Source organism: Sinocyclocheilus grahami, unplaced genomic scaffold, assembly GCF_001515645.1.
Source record: "Sinocyclocheilus grahami isolate Dianchi unplaced genomic scaffold, SAMN03320097.WGS_v1.1 scaffold83.1, whole genome shotgun sequence".
Taxonomy (NCBI): domain Eukaryota; kingdom Metazoa; phylum Chordata; class Actinopteri; order Cypriniformes; family Cyprinidae; genus Sinocyclocheilus; species Sinocyclocheilus grahami.
Window position 1 is genome coordinate 103,850 of NW_015505262.1, and position 11,929 is coordinate 115,778.

At 37.1% G+C, this 11,929-nt stretch overlaps 1 protein-coding gene across 1 annotated transcript in view; it reads left to right on the forward strand.

The window, feature by feature from the left end:
- The first annotated feature begins 1,680 nt into the window (after positions 1-1,680).
- LOC107586544 (calmodulin-binding transcription activator 1-like) overlaps positions 1,681-11,929 on the forward strand; it is a 491,571-nt gene continuing 481,322 nt past the window's right edge. Inside the window, exons 1-2 of the mRNA XM_016273968.1 lie at positions 1,681-1,728; positions 3,421-3,522. Coding sequence (XP_016129454.1) covers positions 1,704-1,728; positions 3,421-3,522 — 127 coding nt within the window. The 5' untranslated portion in view covers positions 1,681-1,703. The remainder of the gene's footprint in view (positions 1,729-3,420; positions 3,523-11,929) is intronic.

Genomic DNA, 11,929 nt, shown 5'->3' on the forward strand with positions numbered 1-11,929 from the left:
CGATGAATAAAAGTAGGCTAGAGTAGAAATTATTCCAAGTCAAATGGATGGAAACAAAGATGTTTGTGTGTGATGTAATGGTAATTAAGTAAGGAGATGAAGTCCTCTGTGTGATGCCATGTGTGATCCTGGCAAGAATAGATTGCAGATGTTCCATAAGGAATTGTGCTGTAGTATAATTTTCAGTCCCATAGAGAATTCAAATGCCTCAAAAGCTGTATTACCAACATTTTTCAAGAGCTTCATGTATTATTGCTAGCCTTCTGAACACGTTCTAATCCTAAATTAAACCATTGCTATATACACAGTGCATATAACCTGATTTATTCAGTCAACAAATATGTTGTTTAAAAGTCACAATGTTATGTTTTTTTCCATTACGAAGATGTTTCGTCTGATAGACTGGCCCGAATGTTTTCTCCACTGGTCATTTAGAATATTTTATACAATCCAAGATTTTTCTCTTCGAAAATGAACAGATAAGGATTTGGAAAGCACTCATGTGATCAAGCAACTGCAACCAATAAAGATGTAGCTTTAATGATCACATTTCATAGCGGGTATTCGCTGCGGGCAGAGAGGCATTTAAGCTATTATCTATGTGTTCAATGCAATTAACGAATGCTTAATCTAACGAATAATTAATCAGCTGGGGTATAATGCGACTTCCATATTCCTAAATGCAATTTTGAGGTTTTCTAGGCAATTCAGATGGGACCCAGACCACAGCATTATGCATATACTATTGGAATAGGCTGTCAGAAACTATTTCTCTCGCAAGCACAGCAGTGTAGGATACTTTTCGGATACTTTCAGTGAACCATAAGACATTTTGGAGGTCTGGGGTGCTACATTTTTCGTGAAAGCGCACTGGGACAGTAGAACACTGCTGCCACCTGGAGCTGTCCGTTCAGCACCATGGCGCAGCATTTTAGCGCATTCAGCCCAAACGTTGCTTCAGCTTCAAGGTTAACCTATGGATTGCTTTATATTTATCTTAATGGAATCTTAATGATCTTAATTGCTTTAACAACATAAAAAGCACTTTTAGTAAATTAAAGAAAATTGTAAAAATAGTTTTTTGTCATAAAACATCCTTTGGACGTGTCACAATGAGTTCTGCCATTTTACGTGATTTTATGAGTTTTCAGCTCGATTTCATTAATTAATGCTTAAATTCAAAGTGGTTGAAAGTTCAATCTGAGTAGAAAAATATTACAGTGCCTTAACTGGTAGCAGAGCTATGATATGAATAAAGGCAAAACACGTATACATAACGTATAAATAACCTGACTTGAATTGCTTACGAATGAAATGTTCTATAGACGTATTGCAGATGAGCAAACACTAAAAAATACGTTCTCTGCCTTTGAATTTAGCAACTTGAAACATTTCATTTGCACGCGAACGTCTCACGAGCGCTCACTTTGGATTGGTTCGGTTCTTCTTAAGGTGTATCTACACATCACGCTTCACCCAATGGTTCTCAGAGACACTTTGAAGGGGAGGATGTTTGCTTTGCTCTCGCAAGCCATTTTAGAACAACATGGTCAGTCATAGTTCGACAGCCAATCGTGAGTGCGCTCTGGCTGGACTCGCCTCTGCCTCGCCAGTCCCTTCTCGTGCTGCTGTCCTCGGCGTGAACGCGCGTGGTACCCAACGCTCGTGAAGAGGAGGAGGAGGATGTGGCGCGCGGAGGGGAAATGGCTGCCGAAAACAAGCCGGAAGGTAAGTCAGAAACATCGGGGATATTTTTTTACTAGTACGACAAGAGTGTGCGAGGGGAAAAATTTGGAGGCAGGCAGGGAAGAGCCGCCAGTTGAGAACCGATGAGCTTTTGGGATTGTAGAGCATCTGTGTTTATCCTCACACACTCGTTATTCCAACAAAATGAGTTGATAAATCATGGTGTGATGATAAACTGTCCATTTTCATGATGCTGAATAGCCTAGTAGAAGGTGAAAGATAAGTTTGATCATAAAACCTCACTTTTGTGTAGTATATTATACATATTGATAAACTATAGATAGAATAAATTATCCTAATATAAAGTGACTTTAAAACATGACTCCAGACAAACCCGGGATATGAACATATAGAAATCCACAAGGGGGTGGTATTGAGCTTCTTAAGTGCTCACTGTTACATTTTTTACCACCGTGACAGCTAAGAATACACCATAAATATAAATCTAAGTTTTTTTTTTCAAAACAGCACTGAGGCTAACTACCTAAACTAGTTATCTCTTTGTGTGTCAAAATATTATGCTTCTTGAGTAAACCATGGCATATACTATGGCAAATTTCATTTAACATATTTCTATATCTATTAGAATTTTATGTTTTTTTTCAGATACTAGAGTGCTGTTTATCAAAACAACTGACTATTAGTAGAAACAAGAAGGATACAAGCTCTCCAAAGAGGGATTTATGACATATTGAGCCATTATGTAGAAAATTAATTTTTAAAGATCTCTGCATAGTCTTTTCCCACAGTTCTTAGTTTGAGAATATGCTTTCAGATTTTTTTTTTTAATTGAATTGGTGAATGGCAGAGATAGATGGAGATGCCACTTCTTCCTGGGGAGTTGTGACAGATCCTTTCAGCTTGTCCCGATCCTTCCCTACCTGCCTCACACAGAAACACACATTAACTTCCATCGATTGGTGTAGCTTACTAAAATTGAGCCTCACCAAAAATCCCTGGGACCACAATGAATTTGATTGCTGCCCTCATTGCTACCTGTTAGGGGCTGTATCTTGACTGTTTATTTCAGCACCTACAGATTTATCAGTAAGATTGAAAAGTGAAAAAATAAAATAAAAACAAGCAAACACGCTCAACATATCAGGTGATTTTGAACAAACCAGTTAGCATTGGGGTTACTACTGTATATACAGTGGTCTAGATTGTTTTCTCTCTTGGCAGTGTAACACTTCTAGCCATTAACATCTGGAGCCATTTATGATACTTTATCATTGTTAATGAAATGTGCATGTGGTCTTAAGTTACAAGGGAACTGAGTGCTTTTATATTCCCCGTCCATACCCCTGCATGCAAATTAAACTGCATTTTCTCCCCACAAGGCAGCACCTTAGGCCAAAGTAATCCCTTGAATGTGCTTGATAAAAAAGGGGGAGAAGTAAATAGGCACACTGAACTCTGAGGCCGAATGGTGCATATTGTTTGGGAGAGGTGTTCTTCAGCATGGAGATGGACACATTTGGGATGCATGGGCTTGCTGTTGGGAAGGAGACTGGGGTTTGGCAGACACGACATTGCTGACCCTGGTACACATTCTTATAAGTTCCTGCTATGTGCATGGGGGAAATAAAGAATAAGACAAAGTTGTACATCCGGGAATGTGTACTTTTCCCAGAATTCTTTTTTTCTTATCCATTCTCTCTTGGCTTCCTGAAGGACTGAAGAAAATCCGTAATCCGGATCGAATGTACAGATCAGCTGTGTGTTATTCAGCCCATGCTCCTCCTAACAGTGTCAGTGATGACACCGAGACGAACAGTAAGAGCTGGTTATTAATATTGCATTCGTGGCAGTGCTCGAAGGGGCCACTTGCTGCCTAATCTATTATTCATCCATTGATTAACTTATTTACCTCTTGATTTCATTTGTCATCCTCTCCTCCCTTGGGACTTCATGTTGGGGCTTTCTGTGATGATTGACGAGTCAGTGCTTTGACGGGGGTATGTTGTCGATATCAGATGTGTTGTTAGTAACTGAAAGTGACAGGGGGTGGGTAAAATCTGGCACACCTTGGCTATGTACACAATGTAAAGCTTCGGGAGTGACAACCGCATTTAAAAATGGGAGTGAATCCACTGAATTAACATTTTGTGTGTCTATGGAACAGAACTGACTGAAATTTCCATGATTGACACCGCAGTAAACACAACATCCTGGCGTATCGTACTTGATAGCCGCTATTTTTGCCCAAAGTAATATTACTTTGGGCAAAAATATTATTATATTGCATCCCGGACGAGCCACCACTTGTTACATGCTAGCCCCCTTAGTCTAGAGGGAACTGACTGAAATTTCCATGATTGACACCGCAGTAAACACAACATCCTGGCGTATCGTACTTGATAGCCGCTATTTTTGCCCAAAGCAATATTACTTTGGGCAAAAATATTATTATTGCATCCCGGACGAGCCACCACTTGTTACATGCTAGCCCCCTTAGTCTAGAGGTAATGGACCTAGCAGTAACACATTTTTGGCGAGAGAAAGCACAGGGACCTCTTGTCTCCAGCCCCAATAACACACCTCCAAACAAAAGAAAACTTAACTTTTTATTAAATCATAAGAAAAAAAATAAAGGTTCAGGAGGGGGCAAAGGCCAACACAACAAACAAAAAGATTTCTAATTCAGTTTTAACCATAACTTACCTATACATAAACCAAAAGAAAATAAATAACAATGAACTTCCCTATCTCCTTGACTTCCCAAATAACCAGGAGAAAAGAAATGAAAGAAAAAGGCACCCACCTTCCTCAAAAGAAAACTTAACTTTTTATTAAATCATAAGAAAAAAAAATAAAGGTTCAGGAGGGGGCAAAGACCAACACAACAAACAAAAAGATTTCTAATTCAGTTTTAACCATAACTTACCTATACATAAACCAAAAGAAAATAAATAACAATGAACTTCCCTATCTCCTTGACTTCCCAAATAACCAGGAGAAAAGAAATGAAAGAAAAAGGCACCCACCTTCCTACAAGTTTCCTTACAAAATACTTAAATTCTAAAACTTACAAGTCTCCAACTAAACCCACAGTGGCACCAATGATTAGCACTTAATAACAACAGACATAATAACATTATCTGGAGCCAGCGAACCGAAGGCTGTGTGACAGGTTACAATCTGCAACCCTCTCCCTCTCAGCTTGTTGTGAGGCAGTGCTGGCTTTATATGCTGGCTTTCTCCTGGCTGGAGCCAATCAGTGGAGCTGAGGTGAATGGGCAGAAAATCAGCAACAGGTGGACCCAATCACCTGCATGCGAATGGTAGCAGTAGACAAGGGGGAAAAACAAACAAACAAGAAAACACCACAAAGCACATAGAACAAATCATAAATAAAATACGTCTCAGGACGTAACACAGTGACCAAAGAATTTATATGTTTTGCAATTTTAACTAAACCACTGTCGACAAAACTGTCATGTTTTGTTATGTTGGGAAAGCTGAGTCACAGATTGCGCTCTTGAAGTGTTGCCATGTTAACTTATTCTTTGTTTGGGCTCACAAGGCCATACAGTTTATGGAATTAATAAAGTAGGCTGGTTCAGGTCGTGAACATTTTGGTCTTATTTCCAAGATAAAGTATTTTGATTTATTTACATTTATTATGGGCTTGTTCTTGTTTGCTGTCTTTTCTGGCAAGATCTGGCAACACGAATGAGTCAAGAAGACATTTTAAATATGTCATTAATAACTAGTTATTTAGTTTAGTACGCACTGCATTCGATTTTGTAAATTCAGTTGTCACTATCTGAATTTTTCAGGACTTAATTCTGTTGTGGTGGTCACTCCCATAAATTACTGAACTCTGTGTGTACAGAACAGATTTAAGCACTAAAAGGTGAACTGACAACCAAATGTAGCTGCAGTGTGTATGTAACCCTTGTGTTCCAATTGCTAGCATTGACCTTTGAAAAAACATTCATCCAATAGCACAGCAAGACTGAGCTCTACTATTTGTTGAAATGATTTGTCATCACTACTAGACACATTTCCCCTTAGAGTATAAAACATGCATATTTAATGTTGGACTTTATACATAAAGTATTTGTTGTGGGATCATGTGCATGTTAATATGGCTTGGTGTGTTGTGGAGCTCTTATTACCGTAGAAGGGACACTGTTCTCATATTTAAATAGGCAGTTTATCTTCTCTCTTGGCACTTCTGAAAACTTAGTTGATCTGTGTAATTAAGACCATTTATTTTTTGTGTAAATTTGTAAGTGGAGTTAAATCAGCCTCATCTTCTTGTTATGCTGTCTGCTCATTATGCCATTGAGAGTGAGTCCTTCCCATTTCAAAGCTCAAAGATTTTAATGAACATGCCCAGAGATGTAAAGTAAACGGCAGAAGCGGCTGTTTGTAGTCATCTTGAAATTATTTCAGACGGTGTGTGTATAGTGAACATGCCACCTTGTGTATCTGTCTATGCTTTAAATATTGCATCTCACACTCTCATACTCTAGCATAATGTAACCGCTGTGTGTGCCTGTCTGTAGTGGCCCAGTTAATGTTTGGTGTCTAGAGGTTTTCGTATCACTAGGACAGTAAAAATGCAGCATGGCTTGGCAGAAACAGGTAAACCACTCATGTGAGTAATTGTGGGAGTAGTTATGATAAGGATAAAGGGCTTTAGTGAGGATCTGGCAGCGTGTCCTTTACTGTCTGCTGTGTGCGAGTGAATGTGTGTGTGCTCGCAGGTCTTCACCCCCTCTCTCCCTAAGATGGGATTTTCATGGATGGGTGAGCTTGGCTGAGGCTGAAAATGCATAAGAAGGCTCGTTTTTCTCTTCAGTTTGTTGCAGGCACTTTGGTAGCTGAATTAAGTCGCTGTTTTGGGCTTTGTGGGTTCAGGCTAGCCTCCTACTGTATCTGAATGTCGACAACTTTTAGATGAGATGTTCGTAATGATTTAGCCAGCGTAGAACCAAAAAGGCTGCATAGTCCAGATTTAATTTAGAAATAACTTTCACTATGTGAAAAAGAAATACAGTACAGGCAAACTTCAGCCAGAATTGTGATTGCTCTAGTGGATATGTCTGGTCACTAATGTCTGCTGAAAGCTCATCAGATGTACCCAGGTCTCGGACATCACCCATTAAACCACATCAGTGTTTTAACAAGGCTGCCTGCTGGTGATTTGTCACAATGTGTATAGCCAGCCTGACAAACAGCACTATGGGCAGACATAGCTGAACACTGCTGTGTAGTAGGTCTAGTCTGAGGATTCAGGGCTAATATTGAAAAATAGAAAGTGTCTCAGTATTTCTTATGGCCATATACTAGCAGCATTCAAAGGCAGTGAAGACAGACAGTTTGTCCATACATGTGGCTGGTTCACATTATTAATGTATTCCTAATAATACATTATGCTCCTAATATGAGCTCACTTTGTTGTCTGCCCTTTTACAGACAATATTACTGCTTTCTAATACATCAAAAAGTTGAACAAGAACATAATCAGGTGAAAGAGAGATGCTGATATGATGTTGTGTGTGCTCCTTAATTTAGACAACATAATCCTTTTGCTCAGCAAAGACCAGGTTTTTGCAATTAATCAAGCATTGATTTTTCAAAGAGCAATGCATGGAAAAGAAGGTATGTAATGTAGTTTAAAATAGATGGCACTGATTAATTGTCCATTCACAACAACACAATAAAAGACCACAAAGCATGGCATGCAGCAAATTGTGGACAGGATTGTGGATTATTTCCTTTAAACCCGGATTTTTGGACATAAAAAAAGATCTGTTAAAAATTAAGGCTTAATGGCCAAAGTTTGTAAAGCTACAGTTGAAATAGGACTTATACAAATCAGTTTAAACTTACAATAAATCTATCAAACTGCTATGAGATGCCTGCTAATATAAAAAAGTTTTAAAGGTCCATTACTTTTGCACTTTGGCTAAAGTGCCATTATGTCTGTCGTCAATGTGCTTTATTTTTCTAAAATAAAATATGAAGGTCGATATTGCTATTTGATTAGCTGTTAAACATACAACCTGTCATCCACAAGATCTAAAGCAGAGTCACATGCACATTCATAGTAATGGATGCCAGGTCTAAAAGGTTTAAGATGTGGTTCTCTTTATTATGCCCTCAAGAGATGTTCAGTCACTCACAGTCAGTCGTGCCAAGAATAATTTTCTTACTTCTCACAACTATCACGCTTAAGTGTAATTGATTGCCACTGAAGAGTAGCATATGATTTAGTCAACATTATGCTGGTTCAGATGGCTTTTGCTATTATGCTTCAATCCATGTTTCTTTTATTTCTTTTTAAGATAATAGCAAGGACTGTTTCTTACATTGTAGAAGTACTCTTAGTCAGGTGGTAATTGTGAGTTGGGCCTTGTTCCAGGTAATCATTTGTTCCTAGTTTGACATCCGTTTAAGAAAATGTATGGTTTATTTTGAGTCATTGATTTATTGATGTGGTGGTTTCAAAGATTTCATGTGGTGATTCTGTCTCTTAGATGAGATAAACTAATTCATTGGAGAGTTAGTGAGTGGAATATCAATCATATGTAAATGGTGAAAATGAGAAGCCTGTGAAACTCTTTTTATCCACATTAATTCATTGTATGTCTGTGGTAATTCAGCTTGGCTTTTCTAACAGCTGTCTAGTATTTGCTTGTGGGCCTTGTGCATACATTTCTGTCGTTTGTACTTTAAGCCTTGCATGCTTGTCTCTTCTTAATCCATAATGTTTTAGAAGCTACATCTAAATAAGTTGTCTAGCAGGGTTCTCAGCATATGTTCTCATTGGCCATTACATTGCTTTAGAAAATTCAATAATAAACATGGTATATGATTTTCCCAAAACCCACGTTTCTCTCAAAATGTAGTCACTTATTAGTCACTTAAATTTAGTTTTTCTGCGAAAAACACAGACAGAAAAATAGAAGAACCAGATTTTCACAGACTTTCACAGACACATTTTAAATTAAATGAATCAAAATTTGGGCTCCACATTAATCAGATTCAATCATGATATGGCATAGTCACATTTTAGAATGCAATGTGATTAAATTATATTAAATAGAAATTTGATGCAGGGAAAATTCTAAATGTCATGGCCTATAACAAACAAATGACCAATATTAAAATTCTATGCTATTTTGTCTAAATAAATAAAAAATAAAACACCAAGAAAAAACAAATTTAAACACTACAGCTAAATTTAGGTATTAATTAATTAGCATGCACAATTAAATATACAACATCACTGGTAATGATATATCACTCAACCCTAAAAAATAATGCTAATAATTTGGGCTGTGCGATATTGAAGGAAAATGCGATATGCAATACCTTGTTAAATAATGCGATATTCGATATGCGATACGATATTGACTTAAGTGTGTAAAATCAATTAAAATTATATTTTAAAATATTTAAAAATGAAAATGATATAACCATTAGGCCTATATGTTTCACTTCCTCATTCTTTCTTGGAAAATAAAGCATCACTACAGCTTCTGAAAGTGACCAGCAGTGTTTTAGCATTACATAAAAAGTAATGTCACAAATCAGAAAATGTAATTTTAACATCAATGTGAACAAACAAAGAATGCCACTTATTTTATATCAATGTAACTTTGTTTTGTTTATTACCTAAAGTGCACTTTAAGTACTTCTTCATATACTACAGCAAAAACTATAGCCTAAGAAAGTCAAACAAAACAAAACAAAAACAACAAATACACAAATTACAAACATAGTTAAAATAAACAGTAGTATTCAGGTACAAAAATGTAATAATTAATTGTAAAATAACACTGCACAGTGTTCACTGTATGAATTACATTTAGATTAATCTTTGTTAAAGCTGTGTTTTGATTAACATTAGTGACATATTCAGCAGCAGGTATTTATATACTGCTGTCCCTTTAAGACTGACTGCACGGATCCAGTATGATGATACACATCCGATTTCTTTCTCAGCTGTTTACATTCATTCATAAAACATAACTGACTGCGTTTACAAAATGATTGTCAAGACGGGTATTTTGACATAATTCTGTATATTAGGGATGGAACGATTACCTTTAATGTCAAGCAATTCTCTACTATATGCGTCGACCTAAAACGTTGACCGTTTGCAACATTTTGATTGAAGTAGCCTATTATTAAAATGATTCAAATATCGCATGCCTCTGCGATATGCATATCACGATATTTACATCTGCGATATTTTGATAATTTTCGATATATTGTGCAACCCTACTAATAATTTTAAGTGGCATATTGTTAACTCTTTTTATTATAAAATGTAATGACACCACATAAATTCCAGAAACAGAATACAGAAAATGTAAATGTAATTTGGGTAAAAAATAAAAGAGATGTCATTTGTATGAGCCACTTTACACCTGTCATTAGCATCCATTAACATATGCTTTCTCACTGTACTTGATTAAAATGAGCTTTCATGAAATAGAAGGAAACTAACTGAATTGTGAAGGAAAATAATTTTTTGGAAACTAACCGAATTGTGTGCTATCCATTTACATTTATGAAACCGAAGTAAAGGTAAATGATTTGGGATTAATCTTTTTTTCCTAGCATTAACATAGCATTGCTAAAACTAGGCTGGGGATTTCCATCTCCCAGCATTCTTGGCAAGGAACTGAATGGGTAGAATTATTGTTGAAATTAAGTGCTATTTTATGTGTATTTTAGCAATATGAGAAAAGGGAGAGTTTAGTTTTTCTCTTTAGTGTTTTGTTATGTTGGGATTTAGAAGAGTTGTTGGTTGATGTTTTGTGGGATTACCACTGTGGTGAAGAGTGGAGCCTATGTTTAGGTTGTGGAGTGTGCTGTATGCCACTGAAAATCAGTTACTGTGCAAGAACCAATGGAGGTCTTCCTTCCTTCTCTTTTTACTATTTTGTCCTTGTGCTTTATTCTGACACCATGTCACATAAGGTAAATAAAAGTTTAATTTAGCATGCTAACATGTGCTAATGCTTGCAAGTAGGGATGGAACGATTACTAGTTTGACGATAAATCATGATGAAATTTCCCACGGTTAGTATTACCGTTTCATATTTTAATTATCATTAAAACTGTATTCGATTACCGTGATTTGAACAACTGAGGATAAATAAATACTGCCCAGCATAAAGCCAAGTTTTAAGTAACAGTGTCACGTGCACACATAATGCAGAGTAGTTTCGTTTTATGTGTGAAAACATGGCGGAAAAGCTGGGAGGTTTTAAAAGTGCTAAGGGAATTATACAAATGAATTAATTATATGAATGAAACTCTGAAGGTTTTGACTGTCTTCAGAAAAGATTTGATGCAGGGATCCAGACTGCGACCAAATGTTCGCATTTTGCAACCATTTTTTGTGCAACAAATTTTTGTTAAACTGGTGTGACCAGCGCGTTTGTCCAACTCATAAGCGCTGACATTTCTGTTGCATATGAGAAACATTAAAATAAACCGTGCTACATTTCAGCTGTGCAGCGTGGACCATTTATCAGCTCGGACAATGCAAACAAACTTGTCCGAGCTCAGAACAGCTTTACTCGGGAGCCAAAGTTGATTTCGCAACACTGTTACTGCACAGATGCAACAATGCTGCGAGATCCAGTGAGAAGCGTTTGAATTCGTCGCACAATGATAAGGTTGCTGCGAGATCTAGTGAGAATCATTCAAATTCTGCACAGAATTCTCTATTATAAACAGTGCTGACTAGTGCTGTGTTCAAAATATCGATACGACGATGTATCGTCACAGAGATTTGACGATACGAGCATCGATACAGCTGACCCTGTATCGATATTGTGGCATGTGTGCAGCAGTGGACCACGCTTAATTTGTTTAAAATTTTACAACGTTTAAAATTGAGCAGAAAAGTGCAAGGTTTCTAAAAAAGAATGAATAGAGCATATATAGGCTACAACAAGGTTTAATCTGGCCGCAGAGGAATACAACTGAGTTGCCTGATATAAAGAGACGTAATCCCCGAAACAGAGCTTCACGCTGTGCGCAATACGAAAATATCTGCTAAGTGTGCTACCTATCTTTGTCAACCTGGCAACCATGTGCACACGCGCTCTCTCTCCACTGTGGATAAACGCGCTTGTTTTCTGAAAACAGGGTTTAGCTTGCAGTTTAGCGATCTCCTTTTCTATACTCTATTCTCAGAAAAGTG